This window comes from Ascaphus truei, chromosome 5 (assembly GCF_040206685.1).
Source record: "Ascaphus truei isolate aAscTru1 chromosome 5, aAscTru1.hap1, whole genome shotgun sequence".
Lineage (NCBI taxonomy): Eukaryota > Metazoa > Chordata > Amphibia > Anura > Ascaphidae > Ascaphus > Ascaphus truei.
The window spans coordinates 190,128,026-190,154,849 of NC_134487.1; the positions used below are offsets into that span (position 1 = coordinate 190,128,026).

The window sequence follows — 26,824 nt, forward strand, 5'->3', positions numbered from 1 at the left end:
GCTTGGAGACAAGTGCGCGGCAGACGTTGGTATTTACACAGTGCTAGCACCACTATTTCTATATAGGGGATTACTAACGACAGCCTTCCCAGCATTACACATACCCATTCAGCAGGTGGAAGCGGGTCTCGCACCGCCCTGCTGCACACGCAGACTCCCACTTCTGCACGGAACCGTTTCACAGCCTGCAGCACACACAGATTCTGTTATAGACGGAGGACTAGCACGCTTGCTGATATTAGGGATACCTATCCCCCCTACCCTACTCATTTCCTGCCGGATCAGACTCTTCCGCTCGGGGAACGTGCGCTACACAAGTCGGTACTGATATCCTTACCATCCTTACCATTCTATATAAGAGATTACCGACGCCGACCCACCCAGTATTCAACATATCTATCTAGCAGCTGGGGGCAGGTCTCAAACATATACCCCCCCCCCCCCCCTCCTGCATGCGCAGACTCCTAGCCCTGCACGGCAGCGCACTTGAATTCTGCTAATAACGCAGGGTTAGCATGCCTACTCATGTGAGGGATACTTACCCCACAAATCTCTACTGCAGGGTCAGAGCTATAGATACAGACTATGTTTAGTTATCCTTGGGTAACTAAACCTGCCGTAACTCGGGTAACAAACTCTTAAGCTAGCACATAGCATACCCTTAAGCCGACCACCGGCCACTCAGGTACTGCACCGCAGTCACGACAACAGCACCTGCAAGGCGTCTCTCTCAATACATTTTAGAATGCTTCACCAGTGCAGCGACGGTGTAGTGTCCTGCACGCGTCTCTCAGACCCTCGTTATCGGAGTGTGCGCCTTTTATTTTCACTGCATCGACTCACGTTGTCACCTTTTTATCTATCTTTTGCTCCCCATTTATTTGCGCGATTTTCATTAATAAAAATGTTGTGTCTCAGTATCTCCACTGACATTCACATTCATCAGCGTCTACTGGGTGCGTCACATTTTTTCGGTCACCTAGTATATTGTGGACTCATCATCCTATACCTCCTCTCAATCACATATTGGTATTTTCTGGCCATTTAGTCCTTTTGCGTCCTGCGTCTGGACTCCATCCCATGAGATGGATTCACACTGTGATACTGACCCAGACTAATAGGTAACTGAGTGCATACAACTGGGGCCTGCCCTGCCTTTCTCCACTTCTGTGGGGGAAATTCTTTGGGCTCAGATTTTTTCTAGACCTATTTTATCAAATCTACTGAGGTTGAGCGAGTATCGCCTTCTGCTGTTAATTGCCTTAGGGATTTGGCCAGAAGACCAAATAGAGTTGATTATGGAGACAATTGGTTTAGCAATGACAGGGGCACCAAGACGTAGGAACTTAGATTGGTCTGGCCCACTTTGGTTGTTTTAGCTTTCGTGTGAGGAGCTACTGTACAATCTCCTCTTCAGACACTGGGCTGCATTCCTGAGCACCGTGAGGAGGGGGTACGGGTATAGGAATGCGCTCCGTCTGGCCTTCTGGATCAAGGTCACGTTTTGCGTCTTGATAATGAAGAAGCAGCCCACCCCACAAAGTACTGTATTCATTGAATGTGTTGCCAATGCCTGAGTTATCAGACACAATGACATAATTATTATTGATACTGGAAGGTTCTTGGAAGATATAGGGTTTCCACAATTATATTACATAGTAACATAGCAACATAGTAGATGAGGTTGAAAAAAGACATGCGTCCATCAAGTTCAACCTATGCTAAATTTAGACAACAGATACTGCATCCTATATCTATACTTACAGTATATTGATCCAGAGGAAGGCAAACAAAAACAAACCCCAGTAACATATCATCCAATGATATCTCATAGGGGGAAAAATAAATTCCTTCCCTACTCCAACAATTGGCAATCAGATTACTCCCTGGATCAACATTCTTCTCATGTTTACTTATTTGGTATATCCCTGTATACCTTTCCTTTCTAAAAAGATATCCAACCTTTTTTTTTAACAAATCTATTGTATCTGCCATCACAGTCTCAATGGGTAATGAATTCCACATTTTAACTGCCCTTACTGTAAAGAACCCTTCCCTTTGTTGCTGGTGAAATCTCCTTTCCTCCAACCTTATGGGATGACCCCGAGTCCTTTGTACCGTCCTTGGGATAAATAGTTCTTTTGAAAGCTCCTTGTACTGTCCCCGAATATATTTGTATATAGTTATCATATCCCCTCTTAGATGCCTCTTTCCTAATGTAAATAAATCTAATTTAGCTAGCCTCTCCTCATAAGTTAGATTGTCCATCCCCTTTACTAATTTGGTGGCTCTTCTCTGCACTCTGTCTAGTTCCATAATGTCTTATCTAAGGAGTGGTGCCCAAAATTGTTCTCCATATTCAAGGTGTGGTCTTACTAATGCTTTGTAAAGGGGCATAATTATGTTTACTTTCCTTCCATCCATTGCCCGTTTGATGCAAGATAAGATCTTGTTTGCCTTTGCAGCTACTGCATGACTTTGGACACTATTGCTAAACCTGCTGTCTACAAGCACTCCTAAATCCTTCTCCATCAAGGATTCCCCCAGTTTATCCCCATTTAAGTCGCCTGTTTATTCTTGCATCCCAAATGCATAACCTTACATTTATCTGTATTAAACCTCATCTGCCATTTACCTGCCCACGTTTCTAGTCTCTCCCGTCCTTCTGGAGAGAAATTACATCCTGCTCTGATACACAATTTAGTATCATCAGCAAAGATGGAGACTTTGCTCTCGATGCCAACCTCAAGGTCATTAATAAACAAGTTCAAAATGATTAACACGTTAAATAAATGTTAATGAACATTTCAGAATTTTGTAGGATTTGATGTGTATTGATAAGAATTGAGTAGTATTGTGAATTTGCAAGAGCAGTTTGCCTTGTGCATCTATTCAGCAGGGATCTATAATTATAGCGATTTCACACCCCTGGGCTAAGCTGTGGAAGATTGTCGGATACTCTGTTAAAGTAATAGTTTCCTTTGCTGTTGTTCTTACATCCCTCTTATTTGTTCATTGTCTTGAGATTTCAGCAAGGTGTTAATGATCAGTAAATTTGACTTAACCCTTCTCCCTGTCAACAATTGGGCTGAACAAAAAAAACTAATTGTTCAGTGGTGTGAATGAATAAAACTCTATGCTAATGGCCCCCTCAGTAAAAAGTATTTTTCGTAAGGTCCTTTACCGTCTTGATGGAGCTTTTACAACCAATCTGCTTGATGGAGGGTGATTTAAACTAGATGTTGCGTGAAAAATATCCCCATTTCTGGCAAATGGCCTAACTTCAGCGCTGGGAAATGACCGCCCCGGTGTCACTTACAAGAAAGTATTGTAAAAAAGCGATCGTTTATTTCAGCAACACAGAGAGACGGCAGCAACGTTTCAGTTCCAACACGGACCTTTCACCAGTCATCACTGTAGTCTTAATCTGGAATACAATGTCTGGGAAATGTGCCCTTCATACTTGCTATCACTGATTTGTAGTTAAGCTTATTGCTTTGCATGCAAATTTCTGCACACAAAGAATAATATCCGGCGACTATTAAATAGTGCTTTTAAATTCCATGTGTAACCCTATCTGCCCGGCTGCTAGGGAGTTTACATCAGTGCCTCTTATATTAGCAACTCAGAAGGGGTTACCTTGGGCTTCTTCTATAGTGCTCGCGATTCCTCCGCCGTGAGCGCGCGTCAATCATAGTTGGCTGCGTTTGGCATCCGTATAGATGGGACGCACGCGCAGACAGGAGAAAATGTAATGAAAATTATAGGCCAATCAGAGCGCGCCCTAACACTGTCACGCCCCCTAGTCGCCCGCGTCACCGCCTGCAATATCTAAACGAAACGCGCGGCGCCCAGCAGCGCGCACTATAGAACAGGCCTTATCAGGGTCCAGGCTTCGTGCGCCTGGGCGACGAGTTAGCAAAGATGGAAATGATGGGCGCCAGGAACTTTTGTAGTACAAGCAACACTCTTTTTTTGCACGTCTTTCTCATTCATCACAGTACACATATTTACAGGTTACATTGTTTCCTTTCAGTTGTTTTTACTCTTATACTGTATGTTGCATCCCTGTGTGCCCTCACTTACTGTAACCCCCTGCGGAGGTGCAGATTCTTAGAGGTGTTTGGATTAACTGAGCTGTCCCCATTCTGCATAACATCCATTACGCTCTATCATTAGTCGCCCCTTCTCTGGCCCTGGCCGACTCAATCTGGGTAATGGATCTATATCCTGCTCTACTGTGTGAACTGCCACTTCTAGGCAGACTAGTGCTGAGGCAAGAGGGGACCTGCCTGCAGAGCTGGTCCGGTTGCACCCTGGGGATTCGCTCATGGGGACCTCTGTTGCGTGCATACCTAAGGTGACCATATTTTAGTGACAAACCTAAATAAATAAAATACAACATTATTTATTAATCATCTCTCACTCACCCCTCTCTCTCTCATGCCCCAACACACACACAGAGCTTCCCCACAAGACACACACAGCTGCCCCACAAGACACACACAGCTGCCCCACAAGACACACACACAGCTCCCCCCCAAGACACAGACACAGCTCCCCCAAGACACAGACACAGCTCCCCCAAGACACAGACACAGCTCCCCCAAGACACAGACACAGCTCCCCCAAGTCACAGACACAGCTCCCCTAAGACACACACACCTCCCACCAAAGACACGCACACCTTTCCCCCCCAAGACACACACAGTGCTCCCCCCAAGACACACACACATACACAGCTCCCCTCCGCCAAGAAGCACACACGCAGCTCTCCCCCTAGACACACACACAGCTCTCCCTATACACAGACACAGCTACCCCAAGACACAGACACAGCTCCCCCTAGACACATACACACCTCCCTCCCAAGACACACACACCTCCCCCCAAAGACGTGCACACCTTTCCCCCCCAAGACACACACAGTGCTCCCCCCAAGACACACACACATACACAGCTCCCCTCTCCCAAGAAGCACACACGCAGCTCTCCCCCATACACACACACCAGTCCCCCAAGACACATACACACCCCCTCCCAAGACACACATCTCCCCCCAAGACACACACATCACACCCCCAAGACACACACACCTTCCCCCCCCAACACACACACACTGCTCCCCCCCAAGACACACACATACGCAGCTTCCCTCTACCAAGAAGCACACACACAGCTCTCCCCCAAGACACACACACCTCCCCCCTAAGACCAGAACATAATTGAAAACGATAGGTAACTCTCCATGTATTACTTCCTGGTAAAACATTTTATGAATAAATAAAAAAGACACACACACAGCTCACCCCCAAGCCACACACACCTTTCCCCCAAGACACATACACACAGTTTCCCCCCCAAGACACATACATACTGTTCCCCCCCCCAAGACACATACACACAGCTCACCCTCAAGCCACACACAGCTCACCCCCCCAAGACACATACACACAGCTGCACCCGCCAAGACACACATACCTAGCTCCCACCTTCCTCCAAGAATCATACACACAGCTCCCCCCAAGAAAAAATATACACACACACGCTTTACCTTTGTGGGGGGGACTGGGAAGGCCTCCGGTCCTATGTTGCTCCCGCGCACTGGCAGTTGCAGACGTTGTGCCCGCGTTCCTGAGGCGGGTCCGACGCTGATGACAGGGGAGGTATGCAGGAAGCTGAGCCGCAGCTGGGGACTAAAAAGGTTTGGGGCAAGTGATCAAATACCGGTACTGTCCCTGTTGAACCGGTACGTATGGTCACTTTATGCATACCTCTTCTTTTGTGACCCACTGTGGTCACCTTGGCCATATCTCAGGGCTCTGCTTGAAGGGGCACTTTCCCTAACTGGAACATAACAAACAGGGCCAGCTCTTTCCTACATACTCAGGAACATACCTCTCCACTATATACTGTACACGCCACTCACTCCTCCAGGAACCTCCCTCCTGGAATCTTTCACTTCCTATATATGTCCCTTATCCAGGCAGCAGTGGGCGGGGCTTAACTCTGCTGACTCACCCCAGCACCATGTAATATGAAAAGGCATTCTTCTATACCGTAGGTAGGCCCACACCGTTAACCCCTTAGGCTACGCTTATAGTGCTGGCGACGTGACGTCAGGCTGCAGTTGCTGGAAAAATCAAATTGAGATGTCTTCCAGCGATCGCGACCAAGCCGTTGCCTCGTGCTTACTATAAGCGCACGCGCCGACGGCAAAGCATTTCGTTTGACGCGGCGTCGCTGTCACTGGCACTATAAGCGCAGCCTTAAGGCCATGGTAACCCATAGGGGGGGGGGGTTACACTTGTAAATAAGTCAGTCTACTTTCTCTGCATAGTTTATATTTTAAGCCTTTAAAACAGTTTTCTAAAACATTTGCAGTGTTTTGATTCAAGCTCAATAATTTCCTTTTTGCTGAATTACTTTTTGAACGCTTACTGGTATTTCAATCTTAGTGCCCTTGAAAATAATTCCTTCTCTCACTAAAAGTTCATGTCTGCAGTTCCAGTAGTCACTTGCACTTGTAGAGCCGTTTTCCTTCTCATCCAACCACTTTTTCTTATGACATCTGCAAGGATACTTAGTGATTCATCCTTTTCTGTTTCTCGTTTGATTGTTTGCAGGTGGTTGTTGGCTATGGGCATTGACTTTACAATTAGATAAGCATTCATTTCTGAGGTCTTCTCATCATGCATTGATGGAGTCACTGACTGCTCTGAAAAGTGTCTGCTGGAAACATGAATGTACCTGCCATATAAGTTGCAACTAAATCATACTTCTGAAATGTTATTATTTTACTTTTTAGCCTTAAAGAGGAGTCATTTAATGGTTTACCAAATATGGCTATCAAGCACTTGTGATCTGTTTTTATTACCACTGTCTTGTTATGAATATATTGATTAAATAATTCACAGGCAGACAATATGCCTTAAAACTCCTTCTCGATCTGTGCATATCTGGTTTTCACATTAGTCAGTAACCTGGAGGCGTTGGTCACGGACTGCCAACAATGATTGCACTTCTGGAGAATTACATCACCCAGTCCCAACTGTGATATATCTCCTGAAATTTTAATAGGCCTTCCTTGTGTATACTGTAAAACATCAACATTAGTTCCTGCATGAATTGTTGTTTGATAATTTCCCATGATTCCCCCTGCTCTGGGCCCCACAACCATTCCTAGTTTCTAGGAGTCTCCTCAGTGGTGCTGTCTTTTTGTTGTTGTTGATGGATTACGAATAAACTTTTCAAGGTAGTTCACCATGCCCAGGAACTACATCCTTTATGGAATACGGACGACACATCATTTAAATGGCTGACACTTTTCTTTTGTCTGATTTTAAACCTTCATGGGAAACAACATTTCCAATATAACCCCAAAAAGAAATGTCTCGGTATTTCATTTCAATTTTTCATCTCTGGTTGCTTTCAAGATCTTTTTGAAGCCTACAATCATGTTCTCATTTAGTTGAACCCCAAATAACTGTCATCCATGGAGCCTCAAGATGGCGGCCGCCTCTAATCACTAAACAATTAATGTGTGTGAGTGTATAAAGAAGCATCTCTTCCTACCGCTTCAGACTCTTTACAAAGGGCAGTTTTCAGCCCGAAACGTCGAGTCTCCTTCACCAGGGTGCCAGCCCACTATCTTTCTATTACTAAGGTTATACTTCTACTTTGTATTTTGATACGGTAAACAAAACTCCACATACACGGCGTATGTTTTCTGTTGTGACGATGTTGATTCTCTGATTGACACCCTCAATATCTTCATAATCATAGGAATCTGTCATTTCCGGGGAAACGGAGCCTCTGGTTGGCAGTCTGAAGTGTTCCCTTTTCATAGCTTTATGAAGTTCTCTAGGATCTAGGTATTTGCTCACTCAGCCTGTCTCTTCCTCACTTATTTGTATCCGTTGCAGGGCTTCGATCCTTGCTGACGTAGAGCAAAGGGCACTTTTCGACATGGATGTATAACAGGCAGGACTTGTCTGTTTATCTGTATTGTATGCTCACAGGCAAGTATCCAAGCCGTCGCAACAAGCCCTGGAATTCCAACATGAGTTTCTAATAACTACTGTAGGCTCAGTACAACCTTGTAATAAGTACCAAGAACGCACACACTAAATATATGTGTGTGTGTGTGTGTGTGTGTGTGTGTGTGTGTGTGTGTATATGTATATATAAAGGCGGGGTTGCAGACCTGCCTAAGACATGCAGATGAGCATACAGCTATATTTGCATATATATATATATATATATATATATATAAAAATCTGTTTTAGGCATAGATTCCTTTGTAAACCAGTATGACCTGAGGAAGAGAGTAGAACTCTCAAAAGCTTGTCCTATGACATATAGGCCAAATAAAAAAGGTATCACCTAATACTGAAGAACTAATTTACTCTGCACTATATATATATATTTGTTAGTAACCAAAAAGGATATATCTAATACTAATAGGCAGTGGTTGACAAATCACCAAAAAATCTACTCGCCACCTAGTACCAAACGTGTGCTGCTTGGGCCAATATTTACTCGCCCGGGGGTTAAATCCACTCGCCCGGGGCGAGCAAATGTATAGGTTTGTCGAACACTGCTAATAGGTATATAACCAAAGTCACTATGATAGGTGACTATAAACACTGTAAATATAATAAATAATGTGTTACAAATGTGTGTGTATGTGTATATATATATATATATATGTAGAGGTATCAGTACCGTGTTAGCCGAGCTTCAATAATCAAAAAATAAATAGATGATACCGTTCTGTGGCTAACGAAATGCTTTTATTTGTGCGAGCTTTCGAGATACACTGATCTCTTCTTCATCGCCGGAAGAAGAGATCAGTGTATCTCGAAAGCTCGCACAAATAAAAGCATTTCGTTAGCCACAGAACGGTATCATCTATTTATTTTTTTATTTTATATATATATATATATATATATGTGTGTGTGTGTGTGTGTGTGTGTATGTGTACATACTGGGCACAAAGTGCTAGAAAATGAAAAATAAAAATCCCAATAAACTTTAGGAAAGAGGCTATATATTTATATATATATATATATATATATATATATATATATATATATATATATATAAAATGTTTCTTAGTAACCAAAAAAGTGTCCATGTATCACCAGCTCAAAAATGTATGGTGTGTATACATATGGATATGTATGGTGACCTAGCAGCTTCCAGGGGAAACAGCCAATTCCTTGCTTGGATGAAATAGTATGGCACCATCACATAAAGGGGCACCTATAGGTCCAAATTGTAGCTGCTCGTGGACACCACCTGTGTTTTTCTGCTGGGGGTCGCGTAACTATGTTTCTACCTCGATGAGGCTAACAAACAAACCTGTCGCTTGCTCCACCGTTTTAATACACAGGTTTAATGCAGATAAATGTAAGGTTATGCATTTGAGGAGGAAGAATAAACAGGCGAATTACAAATGAAATGGGGATAAATTAGAGGAATCCTGGATGGAGAAGGATTTAGGAGTGCTTGTAGACAGCAGGCTTAGCAATAGTGCCCATGGGGGATGGACAATCTAACTTACGAGGAGAGGCTAGCGAAATTAGATTTATTTACATTAGAAAAGAGGCGTCTAAGAGGGCATTTGATAACTATATACAAATATATTCGGGGACAGTACAAGGAGCTTTCAAAATAAATATTCATCCCACGGCCAGAACTAAGGACTCGGGGCCATCCCTTAAGGTTGGAGGAAAGGAGATTTCACCAGCAACAAAGGAAAGGGTTTTTTACAGTAAGGGCAGTTAAAATGTGGAATTCATTACCCATGGAGACTGTGATGGCAGATACAATAGGTTTGTTCAAAAAAAGGTTGGACATGTTTTTAGAAGGGAAAGGTATACAGGGATATACCAAATAAGTAAAACATGGGAAGGATCTGGATCCAGGGATTAATCCGATTGCCAATTCTTGGAGTCAGGAAGGAATTTATTTTTCCCCTTATGAGATATCATTGGATGATATGACTCTGGGGTTTTTTGTTTGCCTTCCTCTTGATCAATAAGTAAGTATAGATATAGGATAAAGTATCTGTTGTCTAAATTTAGCATAGGTTGAACTTGATGGCCGTACGTCTTTTTTCAACCTCATCTACTATGTAACTATGTAACTATGTAACCGTCACTGCCTGAATTCCTCTAGTATGGAGAGCTTCTGATAGGCTGAAACAAAGCTCCAATAAAGGGCCGTCCCAACTCGTTTCATTGCAAAGCTGGAACTTCCTCACTCCTGAGGAGGTGTTCACGAGCACGGCAGCAGCCACGATTTGGACCTAGGGTCATTTGGAGAGGTGTCCCTTTATGTGACGGTGCAGCCCGGTCCCATACTATTTCATCCTAGCACCTTTTGGATATTGGTGGCTTGGGACGCTTCGTCGGACATCTATAAGCACTGAAGACGCAGTCGCTAGAGCTTCCCTTACGTCCTCCAGTGGAACCCAGTGTGGTAACACATTTGCTAATAAGTTTGAAAGAATGATTTGTTTGGGAGTGTTTTTAATCTTTGAAACCTATTCATCATTGTTATATTAAATTGATCTATACTGTGGAGCACACGCTTCTTTGTTTTTTCCTTATATGTATGTGTGTGTTGATGCTTCAGCTTGCTCGAAATTCAAGGGCAAACGTAGACAAACAATGGAGAACTTTATAAAGATTATAGCTGAAAGTGCAGAGAGAACGGTGGGGGGGAATCGCTAACAAACTACAGGATAAGAAAATAGCATATACGAAGCAGTTATTGAGGAAACAACAAGAAATAAAGCAATCTGAAGATGCAAGAACAACAATCTAATATATAGAGCTGTGCCAGACGACCTTCAAGGGTATAACTGAGGATGTAAGAACGTTTTACGGAGATATGGTGAAGAAGACTATTGAACATAACAAACGTTTCAAAGAAATGAAGCAGCGACTTATGATTGGGAAGAAGCAAATCATTGCACTGGTGACAATAAAAAGCCAATACATTTTTATAAAGAGAGTTGAGGACTTCTACATGAAATTGTACAAGAACACTGTTTGCTAAGAGATAATGGGGAAAGATAGGGTTGCAGACCTGTCTGAGACATGCAAATGCACCACAAGTGGTATTTCTATTTTACTGTACAATAACACAAGGCATAATCAAACATAAAGAGCTCAAAGAAACCACCACTGCTGAACCATTCTTTCTTCCAGTAGAAATGGCAAAAGCAACAACACCCATGAAGAATGGAAAGGCCCCAGGGAAGATGGAATTAAAACTACAATCTTGGTGGAAGCTGGGGAAGAAGTAGAGAAAATCCTCGCAGAGCTCTTTACATGTTGCTTGAACAACAGGAAAGTCCTTGAACAGTGGAGGAATACCATAGTAACCTCATCATAAGAAAGGAGACAAAGAAGACCTCAAGAACGACAGACCAGTCAGTCTACTTCCAATCACTTTTTCAACAATTTTACAAAGATACTCTTTTAATTGGCTGCAACAGACCCTGCACTTTGCTTGGCCCAGAACACAAACGGGATTTTGTAGTGGATACAACACAATGGGCCGCATCAAAGTTGAATAAGAAGTAATTTCTCAAAGTACTGAATACAATCTACAGCTTGGTTTATAATTGGTAGAATATGAAAAAGCATTTGATTCTGTCCACACCGTTAGCTGTTTTAAGTGCACTAAGAAGACCACATTTCGAATAAGCGTACATTGCTATTATTAGATATTTACGAGAATGCCACATTAACCATTAGAATTACATGAAGATACAAGCAAGATAAGGATCAGCGAGGGAGTGCGGCAGGGAGACTCCAAGTCACCAAAGCTTTCAACAGCAACACTTGAAGAATTGTTTAAGACGTTAAATTAGAAGGAAAAAAGGGAATCTAAATCAACAATGAATATTTGAGTCACCTACGATTTGCAGAGGACATTGTTATTTTTGCCACAAGTCCGTAAGCCTCCAATAACGATTCTTTTGATATTCCTTGGAATCCAGTCGAGTACCATCCCCTGTGTAGAAAAAAGGTGGACCTAAAGCGCACAGGAGAGATAGAAAAAGAGACAAACCATAGTGTACTCTATAAATTATAAAAGCAAAATCCTGCTATAAAAATCTGCACTTACAAGATAGCAGATGGAAACAGGCAAAAGGCTGGAATCTCAGCTGCTTCAGTTGTTTTCAGAAGAATCCACTGTCAGGTTCAGCTGGGCTCCTCATCCGAGATCCGACGGCTAGGCTCAAACGCACTTAAACGTTTGACTCAGCTGTGCTCCCAGAGTAAGTGTTAGATAAGGAAAGAGAAGAGTGTATAAAAGTACAAACAAGGTAGACATAGTCTTCCATTTATTTAGATCTTTGCAGAGTTGATGCATTGGTTTAACGTCAATTTGGTTTTGCTGAGTTTGATACGGAGGCCCACAATCTTTCTCTGATCTGTTATTGGAGGTCTCCTGGACTTGTGGCAAAAAAAAAAAACCCAGTCATCTGCAAATCGTGGGTGACTCAAATCTTCACTGTTGATTTTGATTCCCTTTTCCTCACAATCTAATGTCTCAAACTATTCTTCAAGTGCTGCAGTGAAAACCTTTGGTGACATGTTGTCTTCCTACCGCACTCTCTTGCTGATCCTTATCTTGCTTGTATCTTCCTGTAATCTAATGGTTGATGTGGCATTCTCGTAAATGTTCTTTATAATATCAATGTACGCTTCATTAACGCTTTGTCTTCTTAATGCCTTTAAAACTGCTGAGGTGTAGACAGAAACAAAGGCTTTTTCATCATCTATGAATCCTAAGCTGAGTGGTAGATCGTATTCATTACTTTGGGAAATCACTTCTTGTACGACTTGGATGTGGTCCATTGTGTTGTATCCACAGCAAAATCCTGTTTGTTCTCTAGGCTGGGGGAAGTCCAGGGTCTGTTACAGCTGATTACAATAGTGGGTATCTTTGTAAAAAATGGTATAAGTGACTGGTCTGTAGTTCTCCTGTCTTATGGAAGAAGATAACTGTGGCTTTGAAATTTTCCTATTTTTCAAGAACCATGTAAAGAGTTTTGCAAGGATTTTCTCTACCTCTTCCCCAGTTTCTTTCAAGCTTTCTGTTGTAATTCCATCTTCCCCTGGAACCTTCCCATTCTTCATGGATTTTATTGCCTTTGCCACTTCTTCTGGGAGGACATATACTGTAGTACATTATTGGGGGGGGGGGGGGGGGGGGTTCATCTCGCTCTTCCTCTCCTGGATTATGCTCTGTGTTATCTGCATATTTGTACAATTTCATGTAGAAATCCTCAACCCTCTGTATAATTACGTTTATTGGTGATCCATTGACTTGTTTGAGTGCGATGATATGCTTCTTCCCAAACATAAATTGCTGCTTTGTTGTCTTTAAGCTGTGTTATCTTCAACAGTCTATTTCCGCTCTCTCCCCTCCCTCCCTCTCTGCCCTCTTTCTCTACCTCTCCCCTAAGTATATATATATATATGTGTATGGATATTTATATCTGTGTGTGTGTATTTTTATTTATATTACGCCAACAGTGTACACAGACCTATACAAAAGAGACAATAGAATAAAGAGAACTCATGCAACAAACAAAGTCAGGCAATCGGAAAGGAAATCCCTGCCCCGGAGAGCTTACAATTTAAGTGGAATGTTGGGAGACTTACAGAGACCGCAGGTGAGGGGATAAGTGCAGTAGATGGCAGTGCTTGGCCACAATGGTTGGTAGGTGCGACTATGGGTGTGGGACAGTAGCAATAAGTTCAGGCTATTGAAATGCTTTATTCAGAAGGTGTGTTTTTTAGGTTTGCATTAAAGGTGAGGAGAGAAGGTGCTTGGCGTATACTGAGTGTGATGGAGTTCCACAGGTAAGGGGCAGTGAGGGAAAAAGTTTTAAGGGAAGAGAAAGCCATGGAGCAGGAAGGGATTGAAAGAGACAATTATGAGCAGTGAGCGCAAGAGACCAGCTAGGACATAACAAGACATCAACGCTGATATGTAGGGAGGAACACAAGAGTGGAGAGCCTTGAAGGTAAGAAGGAGAACTATGTAGGCGATCGAAAACTTAATGGGAAGCTAGGAGAGGGATTTATGAAGGAGATGAGCAGGGCTGTTCTGGGAAAAAGTGAAATGATTCTAGCAGCAGAATTTGAAATAGATTGCCAAGGAGAAAGTTGTGTGGCAGTGAGGCCTGTTAGGAGTAGGTTACAATAATCTACATGGAGTGGATAAGGACATGCATTAGAGTTTCAGCAGTAGATTGACAGAGTTAAGGGCAGATCTTGGAAATGTTATCGAGGAGGAAGAGACACATTTTACCCATGTAAATGAAGAAAGAAAGGGAGGAGTCCTTGCCACCGTACTTGGGCAACAGGATAGATGGTGGTTTCACTTATTGTGATGGAAAAAGGGGATATTTCACCAAGTTTAGGAGGAAACATGAGAAACTTCATTTTAAATATGTACTGCGTCGCACATTTTCTGGTGTAAAATTGGCGTAGGGAATATTGAGCTTGCGTGCGCCTATGTAGTAACCTAAAATGTCTTCGCACCATCAGCATCAACAATTCGTTTTAATTTCTTCAGGCACCCAGAAATGCACTGCGCTAGTCATACAGATGTTTATAATATATATATTAAAGAAAATGATGTTTCGGTGCACCACAAAAATAAGTCTAAAATCGTCTGCCAAGTTCATCTTGGTGTAAACCCTGGCATAACCAATATCAACCCCAAAATGTATTTGACACTGCATGGATGTTTCATTATATACAATAGGCTATCAAAATGTATTATTTTCACAGTTTGGCTATAGAAATAATATTACACAAATCTATATATATAAAATTGAATTTTGTGAGATTGTTACTAGATGTGGTGAATCCGTGGGTCCGCGACCCTCATTGGCCAACAGGTACGCTGACATCACAGACACACCTACTCCACTGTGACACACACACACATACTGCCACAGACTCTCACCCCATCACATTCACCATACCTCACCCACAGCTCACCTCCACGCTGGCTCCCCCCCACCATCACCCCCCCCCCCTCACCCACAGCTCACCTCCCCGCTGGCTCCCCCCCACCATCACCCCCCCTCACCCACAGCTCACCTCCCCGCTGGCTCCCCCCCATTATCACCCCCCCTCACCCACAGCTCACCTCCCCGCTGGCTCCCCCCCCATTATCACCCCCCCTCACCCACAGTTCACCTCCCCGCTGGCTCCTCCCCACCATCACCCCCTCTCTCACCCACAGCTCCCCTCCCCGCCATCACCTCCCCGCTACCTTCCCCTTCGGCGCACCTTCCCCCCCTATACCACCGGCTCACAATATTAAAATGGCGCTCCGCACTACTCCACCCTGGCATCACCCTTACCGCACGATTTAAACTGTGCACCCCTCTGGGCGGCGATCGGAAGAGGCTGCTCTGCCCCTCCCCCCGTTGCCATCTCCCGGAGGGAAGGGCATGTCCCATGCGGCCGCCACTGCCCTGCTCCCCCCTGTTGAAGGGGGAAGGCGCGCCGAGGGGGAAGGTAAGTGGAGGGGGGGGGGGGGGGGGGTGGAAGTCGAATGGGAGGGTGGTGTGGTTTTAAAATGGGGTGGTATAAAAGGTTGTGTGTTTCCATTTTTGGTGGCTGCTAAAAGACTAAAAGGCAGGTCAGGTCAACGTCAGAGAAGGCTATGTTTATTATAGGGTAAGGGGGGTGCAGAGTTGAAATTGTGCGGTAAGGGCGACTCCTGTCCACTGTCCCTCCCCCATCCTGTCCACTGTCCTCCCCCCTCCTGTCCCCTCCCTTGTCCACTGCCCCCCCCTGTCCACTGCCCCCCCCCTCCTGTCCACTGTCCCCCCCTCCTGTCCACTGTCCCTCCCCCTCCTGTCCTGTCCATTGCCCCCCCTCCTGTCCACTGTCCCTCCCCCTCCTGTCCTGTCCACTGCCCCCCCCCCCTCCTGAAATAGGGGGAGAGGAGGGAGCGGGAAATTTAACTCACGGGCAACGCCGGGTCTCTCAGCTAGTAATTAATATTTACGAACATCAGTTGAAGGCTATTTCAAACAACAAATGATGTGTCGTATGTATGAAGCCTTGATCTATACGCATTGTATGAAGGTTTGTATTACTTTCTAGCACTGAAAGTTTGATGAACACGCACAAATGTGAAATATATTCTTGGCACGTGGGACCCCATTTAGTTTGAGATATCCATGGGGTTATAGCGAGGAGGTAATCAGAGATTTGGTGCCGTATTGCAGGAGTGAGGTAGGGGTCGATAGATATAGCTGTGTATCGCCTGCATAGACTTGATACCTAAGGCCTTGGACATAGTAAGCACTTAGGTGCTGCCGCTCGCTCTCGCTTGCTGCCGCTCGCTCTACCAGGAGCTTTTTGCTGTCCTTGCAGAGGAGACAGCAAGCGCTTGGGAGGCGGGTATCACTGTGTGTGTGTGTCACTTTGAAGTGATCTGTGTGTTTGTGTGTCACTGGGGAACGTGTGTGTGTGTGTGTGTGTGTGTGTATATTATATAATATTTAAAAAATTTAAAAAAAGACATGTGAGAGTAAATTATTTATTAACATTGTGCAACTTTGATAAATATATTCGCGCACACACATCACACACCACACATACACATACACACTGGTACACACACACATACACACACATGCACACACATACACACATACACGCACACATACACACTGGTACACAAACACACACACATACACACACTCACACATGGACACACACACATACATGCACACACACACACACATGCACACACACACACATACATACACACACACACATACATACATACACACACACACACACACACATACATGCACACACACACAGACACACGGGGCAGAAGGGGGCACATCACCCGCTCACCCCCGGCAGCGCAAGCCCCCTCCATCTCCCGCAGGCTGACAGCCACAGGGATCGGGCAGATGGAGGAACATCACCCGCTCCCCCCCGGCGGCGCAAGCACCCTCCATCTCCCGCAGGCTGACAGCCACAGGGATCGTGCAGATGGAGGCACATCACCCGCTCACCCCCGGCAGCGCAAGCCCCCTCCATCTCCCGCAGGCTGACAGCCACAGGGATCGGGCAGATGGAGGCACATCACCCGCTCACCCCCGGCAGCGCAAGCCCCCTCCATCTCCCGCAGGCTGACAGCCACAGGGATCGGGCAGATGGAGGAACATCACCCGCTCCCCCCCGGCGGCGCAAGCCCCCTCCATCTCCCGCAGGCTGACAGCCACAGGGATCGGGCAGATGGAGGCACATCACCCGCTCACCCCCGGCAGCGCAAGCCCCCTCCATCTCCCGCAGGCTGACAGCCACAGGGATCGGGCAGATGGAGGAACATCACCCGCTCCCCCCCGGCGGCGCAAGCCCCCTCCATCTCCCGCAGGCTGACAGCCACAGGGATCGGGCAGAAGGTACACTCACTCCGCTGGCGCCAGACCCCGTTCACATTTCCCTGCTCTCCTTCCATTGGTTGCTGAGGCGTCACGTGAGCGGACTCAGCGCGTGAATTTAAAATTTCACTGTCGGCTCTGTTCAAGCGCGCCTCAGCAAGCAACGGAAAGCATGCGCGAGCCCCTACTAAAGCCGCTTTAATTGCGACTGTAGGGGCTCAGTGGCAAGCAGCAGCAAGCGAGAGCAAGCGAGAGCAAGCAAGCAGTAACCATGCCCTGGGCCTTAGGCTAAAAGAGTTGATGAGGTCTCCAAGTGATAGTGTGTGGAGAGAGAACAGGAGAGGTCCCAGAACAGAGCCCTGAGGAACACCAACAGAGAGATCAACAGGAGACGAAGACATGGTGGCAACAGAGACAGAGAATGTGCGATGGGAGAGGTGTGATGAGAACCGGGATAGAGCTTGTTTGTGGATGCCAAGAGATTGAAAAAAATTAAAAATGGGATACGTGGATGTTCTCGGGCTCCGGATGGAGTGTTCCATCAGCAGCAATCCTGCCGTGATAAAGAGGGGTCATGGCAGAGTGACAGGGACAAACACATCTTTGCACGCACACAAACACTATTTTGCACTTTCTGTGCTATAAACTCCGTCAGCATAAAAAGGTCGGTGTATTAACCCCTTCACTGCCAGAGTGGACAGCAGTACATTGCTCTGCATGTTATTAGATTGCTCTGCATAGTTACATATGGTTCTGCGTGTTATTAGCTTGCTCTGCATGTTGTTGCCTCGCTCTGCACAGTATCATATTGCTCCGTAATGCGCTGCTGGACCCTCTGGCAGAGAAAGTGTAAGACATACACGTGATATCTACAGCCGTGGCATTTACACCCCATCCCTGTACCCTCAGACCCCATTAGGTACCTGTGCATTTCCCATGTATATGATCCCCTGGTGTCAGTCTGTTTCCTGTATTAACCCCCACCCCTCTGCTGGGAGTCTGCTCCATGGATCCTCCACTCCTGAAATTAGAAGGATGTCCTCATGTCTCCCCTGAGCCTCCCACCCCCCAGTATCAGATCATCGCCACTTATTGTAGGATTCCGTTCTTGGGAAGATACTTCTATATTAAATTACTCTCTCCCTCATTGCTCACCCCTCTCCCTCCCGTCCCCTCTCCTTCCTTTCTCTCGTATCCCCCCTCTCCCGCTCTTTTCTATCTCCCTCTTGAATTGTATCCCTCCCTGCTCCTTTTCTTCTCGCTTTTATCCTCCCCCCCATTCGTTTCTCTCTTGTTTCTACCCTCTCCCTCCCCTCTTCTTTCCCCTCTCTATTTCTCATCTCTCTCTCTCTCTCGTTTTCCCCTCTTCTCTTTTTCTTTTTTTTTTACATCTTTCCTCTGTCTCTCTTCTTTAACCCTCTCCCTCTTGCATTGCCTCCCTTCAGTGCTCTTGGCTCTCTTTCTTTTTTGTTTCTCTCTCTCTTCCCCCCTCTGCCTCCTTTTCCCTCTCCCTGCTCTCTTGTTGCTTGACAACACCCTCTCTCTTTTCCCCCTCTCCCTCCTCTCACACTCTCTTTTTTCCCCTCTCCCTCCTCTCTCGTTTTCCCTTTCACTCCTCTCGCGCTCTTGTTTTCTCCCTTTCCCCTTGTTCAATTTCCACCCCTCTCCTTCTCATTTCCCCCTCCTCTCTCTTGTTTCCCCCTGATCCTTCTCTCTTACTCATTTTCATCCATTCCTCTAATTTCCCTCGTCTCTCTCGTCGTTGTCCCCCTCTTTCTCGTTTCCCCCCTCTCTCGTTTCCCTCCTCTCTCTCTCTCTCATTTCCCTCCTCTCTCTCTCTCTCTCTCTCTCTCTCTCGTTCCCCTCCTCTTTCTCTCTCTCGTTTCCCTCCTTTCTCACTCTTTTCCCTCCTCCCTCTCTCGCTTCCCCCGATCCCCTTTGCAGTGGAAGTGACAAACACCACGTCTCTCTGGTCCCTTCTTCCTGCGTCACTGTGCCATACATTTAGTGTGTCCCCTTCTTGTTCCCTGTTGCAGGTGGGACATGGAATGGCTCCGTGTCACAGACACGCAGACACATACAGACAGGCAGACGGCACTCACGTGGCAGGCGCGCAGCTACCTCTCGGCCAGAGCGAGTGTGGCCGGACGGTGTCATCCCTTATGTCATCAGTGGGAACTTTAGTGGTGAGTGGATGGTTGTGGAGCAAAGGGGGAGTAGCATATACAACATGGGGCATTTAAAGGTGGCTGGACTGTCACGCAGATAAACTGCTCATGGGTGTGAAGATGTCATATTTAAATATGTCTGCCCCCACTTCTTTTTTTTTTCTGCCCCGCACTTCCATCCTCTATCTTCTTTTCTCTACCCTCCCCCCTTTAATCTCACTCCTCCTCATGCTCTCACCTTCCGACTTCATCTCTCTGCCTCTCCACCTTTTGCTCCCCTCTCTTCTTTATTTTCACTTTCTCCCTCTTTCTTTTCTCACTCACATGCTCTTTCTCTATAACCCCCCCCCCTCATTTCCCCACTCCTTCTCTTTTTCCCTTATCATTCTCCTCCCTTTCTCTCCTCCTCTTTCTCTACCCCACACCCTTCTTTCTCCTCTCTCTCCCCAATCTCCCCCTCCTCTGTAACCCCTGCACTCCCTTTTTTCCCACTCCTTTTTATCTCTCCATTTTTCTCTCGTTCTACATCCCCCCTCCTTTTTCCCTCCATCTCCTGTTTCTCTCTCATCCCCCTGCCCTCCCATTCTCCCCCCTACTTTTTCGGTCTCCCTATCCCCGTCTCTTTTTCTCTCTGCCCCTTCCACTTTCTACCTGTCCCCTCTTTTCTCTACCACCCCTTGCCCCCCCTTTCTTCCCCCTCCTTTCTCTCTCCCCATCCTTTCTCTCACCTCCTCCCTTCTCTCTCTACCTGCCCTCCCTTTCTCCCCACCTCACGTTTCTCTCTCCCTTCTCTCTGCCCACTTCCCTTTTCCCTATATCCCCCCTTTTCCCTTTCTCTCTCTCTCTCTCTCTCTCTCTCTCTCCCTCACTCCCTTTCTCACTCTCTCCCTCACTCCCTTCCTCTCTCTCTCTCCCTCACTCCCTTTCTCTCTCTCTCCCTCACTCCTTCTCTCTCTCCCTCTCTCTCTCTCTCTCCCTCTCTCCCTCACTCCCTTTCTCCCTCACTCCCTTTCTCTCTTTCTCTCTCTCTCCCTCACTCCCTTTCTCTCTTTCTCTCTCCCTCACTCCCTTTCTCTCTCTCTCTCCCTCACTCCCTTTCTCTTCCTCTCTCTCCCTCACTTTTCCTCTCTCTCCCCGGCCCCTTTTCTCTCTCCCTCCCATTTTTTCCTCTTTCCACATCCCTTTTTTTTCCTTTTGCCTCCTTACCCCATTTACTCTCCCTGGCCCTCTCTCTCTCTCTCCTCCCCCTTTTCCACACTCTCTCCTTCTTCCCTCGTTTTCTCTCTCTCTCTCTATTTCTCACCTCTTTTCTTTCCCTCCTCTCCCCACCCTGTCCCTCTCTGTCCCCGTGTGTCACAGGCAGTCAGAGAGCTATATTCCGGCAGGCTATGCGTCACTGGGAGAAGAACACCTGTGTCACCTTCCTGGAGAGGAGCGATGAGGACAGTTACATTGTGTTCACTTACAGACCCTGCGGGTAACTCCCCAATACACCCACTAACTGCACAGACCCCTCTCTGCTATTCCAGCATACACAATCTTGGCAAGCTCAAAACCCAGACCTGCAGTATTATATATCTGTATATATTTATTTGTGCTGATGGGGCCTACCTTGATGTTTGACCAAAGGACCAATTGTTTGGACCAAAGGATTGAACTGAATGACCCATACTTCTGAAAAGAAAAACACAGAGACAACATGCACACACCGCTCTCTCACGTCACCCCATCCTGCAGTGCAGCCCTCTGCTATTCCAGCGCTGATACACCACACACCGCTCTCTCACGTCACCCCATCCTGCAGTGCAGCCCCTCTGCTATCCCAGCGCTGATACACCACACACCGCTCTCTCACTTCTCCCCATCCTGCAGTGCAACCACCTCTGCTATTCCAGCGCTGATACACCACACATCGCTCTCTCACGTCACCCCATCCTGCAGTGCAGCCCCTCTGCTATTCCAGCGCTGATATACCACACACCGCTCTCTCACGTCTCCCCATCCTGCAGTGCAGCCCCTCTGCTATCCCAGCGCTGATACACCACACACCGCTCTCTCACTTCTCCCCATCCTGCAGTGCAACCACCTCTGCTATCCCAGCGCTGATACACCACACACCGCTCTTTCACTTCTCCCCATCCTGCAGTGCAGCCTCTCTGCTATCCCAGCGCTGATACACCACACACCGCTCTCTCACTTCTCCCCATCCTGCAGTGCAGCCCCTCTGCTATTCCAGCGCTGATACACCACACACCGCTCTCTCACTTCTCTCCATCCTGCAGTGCAGCCTCTCTGCTATTCCAGCGCTGATACACCACACACCGCTCTCTCACTTCTCCCCATCCTGCAGTGCAGCACCTCTGCTATCCCAGCGCTGATACACCACACACCGCTCTCTCACTTCTCCCCATCCTGCAGTGCAGCCCCTCTGCTATTCCAGCGCTGATACACCACACACCGCTCTCTCACTTCTCTCCATCCTGCAGTGCAGCCTCTCTGCTATTCCAGCGCTGATACACCACACACCGCTCTTTCACTTCTCCCCATCCTGCAGTGCAGCCTCTCTGCTATCCCAGCGCTGATACACCACACACCGCTCTTTCACTTCTCCCCATCCTGCAGTGCAGCCCCTCTGCTATCCCAGCGCTGATACACCACACACCGCTCTCTCACTTCTCCCCATCCTGCAGTGCAGCCCCTCTGCTATTCCAGCGCTGATACACCACACACCGCTCTCTCACTTCTCTCCATCCTGCAGTGCAGCCCCTCTGCTATTCCAGCGCTGATACACCACACACCGCTCTCTCACTTCTCCCCATCCTGCAGTGCAGCCTCTCTGCTATCCCAGCGCTGATACACCACACACCGCTCTCTCACTTCTCCCCATCCTGCAGTGCAGCCTCTCTGCTATTCCAGCGCTGATACACCACACACCGCTCTCTCACGTCACCCCATCCTGCAGTGCAGCCTCTCTGCTATTCCAGCGCTGATATACCACACACCGCTCTCTCACTTCTCCCCATCCTGCAGTGCAGCCTCTCTACTATTCCAGCGCTGATACACCACACACCGCTCTCTCACTTCTCCCCATCCTGCAGTGCAACCAGCTCTGCTATTCCAGCGCTGATACACCACACACCGCTCTCTCACGTCACCCCATCCTGCAGTGCAGCACCTCTGCTATTCCAGCGCTGATATACCACACACCGCTCTCTCACTTCTCCCCATCCTGCAGTGCAGCCCCTCTGCTATCCCAGCGCTGATACACCACACACCGCTCTCTCACTTCTCCCCATCCTGCAGTGCAGCCTCTCTGCTATTCCAGCGCTGATACACCACACACCGCTATCTCACTTCTCCCCATCCTGCAGTGCAACCAGCTCTGCTATTCCAGCGCTGATACACCACACACCGCTCTCTCACGTCACCCCATCCTGCAGTGCAGCATCTCTGCTATTCCAGCGCTGATACTGCTGCGACACACTTTATTCGAGCAAATACCCAGTATGTACCTGGCAGATACCTGGAATGCGCCGCTCCTCACCTCTGACAAGCCCCGTTGCATTTGCCTTCCCAGCCTGGGTTCATGCCTGGCTGACGGGCGGCTGATCTGTTAAATGATAATGATTAGGATTTAATAGGCTGCAATGCTTCGCGTGTCTACCAGATGGCATAAATTCATGAATTGTAATGCAGTATATATATATATACTGTGCAGTATTGCAGCCAGTGGGAATAAAATGCTTCAATCCCTGCCTGGAAAATAACCCAATGCACTCGGGCAGAAAACAGTCACAAACCTCAATACACCCGGGTATACCCGAATTCGTGGGACTAGCCGAGCTCGAATAAAGTGTGTCGCCAGTGTATACCACACACCGCTCTCTCACTTCTCCCCATCCTGCAGTGCAGCCCCTCTGCTATCCCAGCGCTGATACACCACACACCGCTCTCTCACTTCTCCCCATCCTGCAGTGCAGCCTCTCTGCTATTCCAGCGCTGATACACCACACACCGCTCTCTCACGTCACCCCATCCTGCAGTGCAGCCTCTCTGCTATTCCAGCGCTGATATACCACACACCGCTCTCTCACTTCTCCCCATCCTGCAGTGCAGCCTCTCTACTATTCCAGCGCTGATACACCACACACCGCTCTCTCACTTCTCCCCATCCTGCAGTGCAACCAGCTCTGCTATTCCAGCGCTGATACACCACACACCGCTCTCTCACGTCACCCCATCCTGCAGTGCAGCACCTCTGCTATTCCAGCGCTGATATACCACACACCGCTCTCTCACTTCTCCCCATCCTGCAGTGCAGCCCCTCTGCTATCCCAGCGCTGATACACCACACACCGCTCTCTCACGTCTCCCCATCCTGCAGTGCAACCACCTCTGCTATCCCAGCGCTGATACACCACACACCGCTCTCTCACTTCTCCCCATCCTGCAGTGCAGCCCCTCTGCTATCCCAGCGCTGATACACCACACACCGCTCTCTCACTTCTCCCCATCCTGCAGTGCAGCCCCTCTGCTATCCCAGCGCTGATACACCACACACCGCTCTCTCACTTCTCCCCATCCTGCAGTGCAGCCCCTCTGCTATCCCAGCGCTGAAACACCACACACCGCTCTCTCACTTCTCCCCATCCTGCAGTGCAGCCCCTCTGCTATCCCAGCGCTGATACACCACACACCGCTCTTTCACTTCTCCCCATCCTGCAGTGCAGCCTCTCTGCTATCCCAGCGCTGATACACCACACACCGCTCTCTCACTTCTCCCCATCCTGCAGTGCAGCCCCTCTGCTATCCCAGCGCTGATACACCACACACCGCTCTCTCACGTCACCCCATCCTGCAGTGCAGCCCTCTGCTATCCCAGCGCTGATACACCACACACCGCTCTCTCACTTCTCCCCATCCTGCAGTGCAACCATCTCTGCTATCCCAGCGCTGATACACCACACACCGCTCTCTCACTTCTCCCCATCCTGCAGTGCAACCACCTCTGCTATCCCAGCGCTGATACACCACACACCGCTCTCTCACTTCTCCCCATCCTGCAGTGCAACCACCTCTGCTATTCCAGCGCTGATACACCACACACCGCTCTCTCACTTCTCCCCATCCTGCAGTGCAACCATCTCTGCTATTCCAGCGCTGATACACCACACACCGCTCTCTCACTTCACCCCATCCTGCAGTGCAACCTCTCTGCTATCCCAGCGCTGATACACCACACACCGCTCTCTCACTTCACCCCATCCTGCAGTGCAGCACCTCTGCTATTCCAGTGCTGACCTACTACGCACACGCAGCTGTCACATCCTGCCTTGCTAGCACTCACTGCTACTCCTATACCAATCCCCCTCCACACACACAACTATGTCACTGCCTCTCCATCCTGCACTGAAGCCCCACTACTATTTCAGTACAGTCCCATGTACTGATTAACAGCTCTATCTCTGCAGACTCTCTCTGCTATTCCCTTCCACACACACACAAAGCTCTGTCACTGCAGAACCTCTGCTATTCCAGCGCTGACGCAGTGTGCCTCCCCTCCGCAGATGCTGCTCGTACGTAGGCCGGCGAGGAGGAGGCCCTCAGGCGATCTCCATCGGGAAGAACTGTGATAAGTTTGGGATTGTGGTGCACGAACTGGGTCATGTGATCGGATTCTGGCACGAACACACCAGGCCAGACCGAGACGAACATGTGTCCATCATCCGGGAGAACATCCAGCCGGGTACCGGGGGGAGCAATGCTCTGTGGGGTGGGGGAGTAACACTGTGGGTGAAGAGGAATTGGGTGAGAGCAGTACTCTGTGGGGAGGTAGTAGGGTCAAGGAATGCGTGACGATCTGCAGGGGTGGAGGAGAGGAAACAATGCTTTAAGGGGTGTGAGGTGGGAGGGAGTGACGCTCTGCTGGGAGGAAGGGGGTGATCTTCAGTAGAGGGAGCAGGGCTCTGAAGTGTTGATTAGTGGCTGTTGGGTGACTGCCCTTGGGGTGGGGCCTGTCAGTGTGGCTTTCTGATGGTTATGACTCCTCGGGCGGTGCCTATTCTGTGCTGGTCTCTGGTGGATTTGACTCCTGGGTGGCCAGGTCCGTCAGTGCCGCTCTCTGGTAGTAATGAGTCCTGGGGCCGAGCCTGTTAGTGCTGCTCTCTGATTGGTGTTATCGCCCTCAGGACAGGAGTATAACTTCCTGAAGATGGAGCCGGAGGAGGTGGAGTCTCTCGGGGAGATATATGATTTTGACAGCATCATGCACTACGCACGCAACACCTTCTCCAGGTGAGGGAAGGGGCTGGGGAGGAGCTACATGTTCTCCAGGTGAGGGAAGGGGCTGGGGAGGAGCTACATGTTCTCCAGGTGAGGGCTGGGGGGGTTACATATTCTCCAGGTGAGGGAAGGGGCTGGGGAGGACCTACATGTTCTCCAGGTGAGGGAAAGGGCTGGGGGGGGGGGGGGTTACATATACTCCAGGTGAGGGAAGGGGCTGGGGAGGAGCTACACGTTCTCCAGATGAGGGAAGGGGCTGGGGAGGAGCTACATGTTCTCCAGGTGAGGGCGGGGGGGTTACATATTCTCCAGGTGAGGGAAGGGGCTGGAGGGCTACATGTTCTCCAGGTTGAGGCAGGGGCAGGAGGGCTACACGTTCTCTAGGCTAGGGGTGATATTGGGGAGGAGTTATACATTTTCCATTTTGAGCTGGTCTGCATGCGGTGAGACTGGGGCTACTCCTTCTCCAGATAGCGGCAGAGACACATCATGTGTGGACATGGCCAGAGGCAGAGCTACACATTCCCCAGGTGAGAGAGTCAGGGAGAGGAGTTACATATTCTACACGTGAAGGGCTGGGGGAGGAGATGGAAGCACAGAAGCCGCGCTCGTGCTGTCAATCACAGAATCAAGTAGAATAAGCCCGTTGCTGCTGGATGCGTGGAGGTGCTCCCAGTCACTCCTGTGTAAGAACGCCCTAAGGCGATCTCACCATGAAACGAAAAGAACAGAGAGGCACACAGTGCACCAGGGGTTAATAGAGAATTACGCAATGCCGTGCGTGTTCAAAGGTATTGTATACACATCAAACTATATAGACAAATGGTGATTACCAAAACACCAATGATGTAAATTATTCTTAAAAGAGACAAACTATATATAAAAAGTATAACAATATTTATTAATACATAAA

The 26,824-nt window shown here is 47.9% G+C and overlaps 1 protein-coding gene across 2 annotated transcripts in view; it reads left to right on the forward strand.

Annotated features, from left to right (window-relative positions):
• Nucleotides 1-26,824, forward strand: part of BMP1 (bone morphogenetic protein 1) — a 113,530-nt gene that overhangs the window by 11,789 nt on the left and 74,917 nt on the right. For both annotated transcript variants that reach the window (XR_012801790.1, XM_075601453.1), the window contains exons 3-6: nucleotides 19,498-19,647; nucleotides 20,989-21,106; nucleotides 25,197-25,375; nucleotides 25,818-25,923. Coding sequence is in view for 1 of the 2 variants with exons in the window: in XM_075601453.1 (XP_075457568.1) it covers nucleotides 19,498-19,647; nucleotides 20,989-21,106; nucleotides 25,197-25,375; nucleotides 25,818-25,923 (553 nt within the window). In the remaining variant the exon portion in view is untranslated. The remainder of the gene's footprint in view (nucleotides 1-19,497; nucleotides 19,648-20,988; nucleotides 21,107-25,196; nucleotides 25,376-25,817; nucleotides 25,924-26,824) is intronic.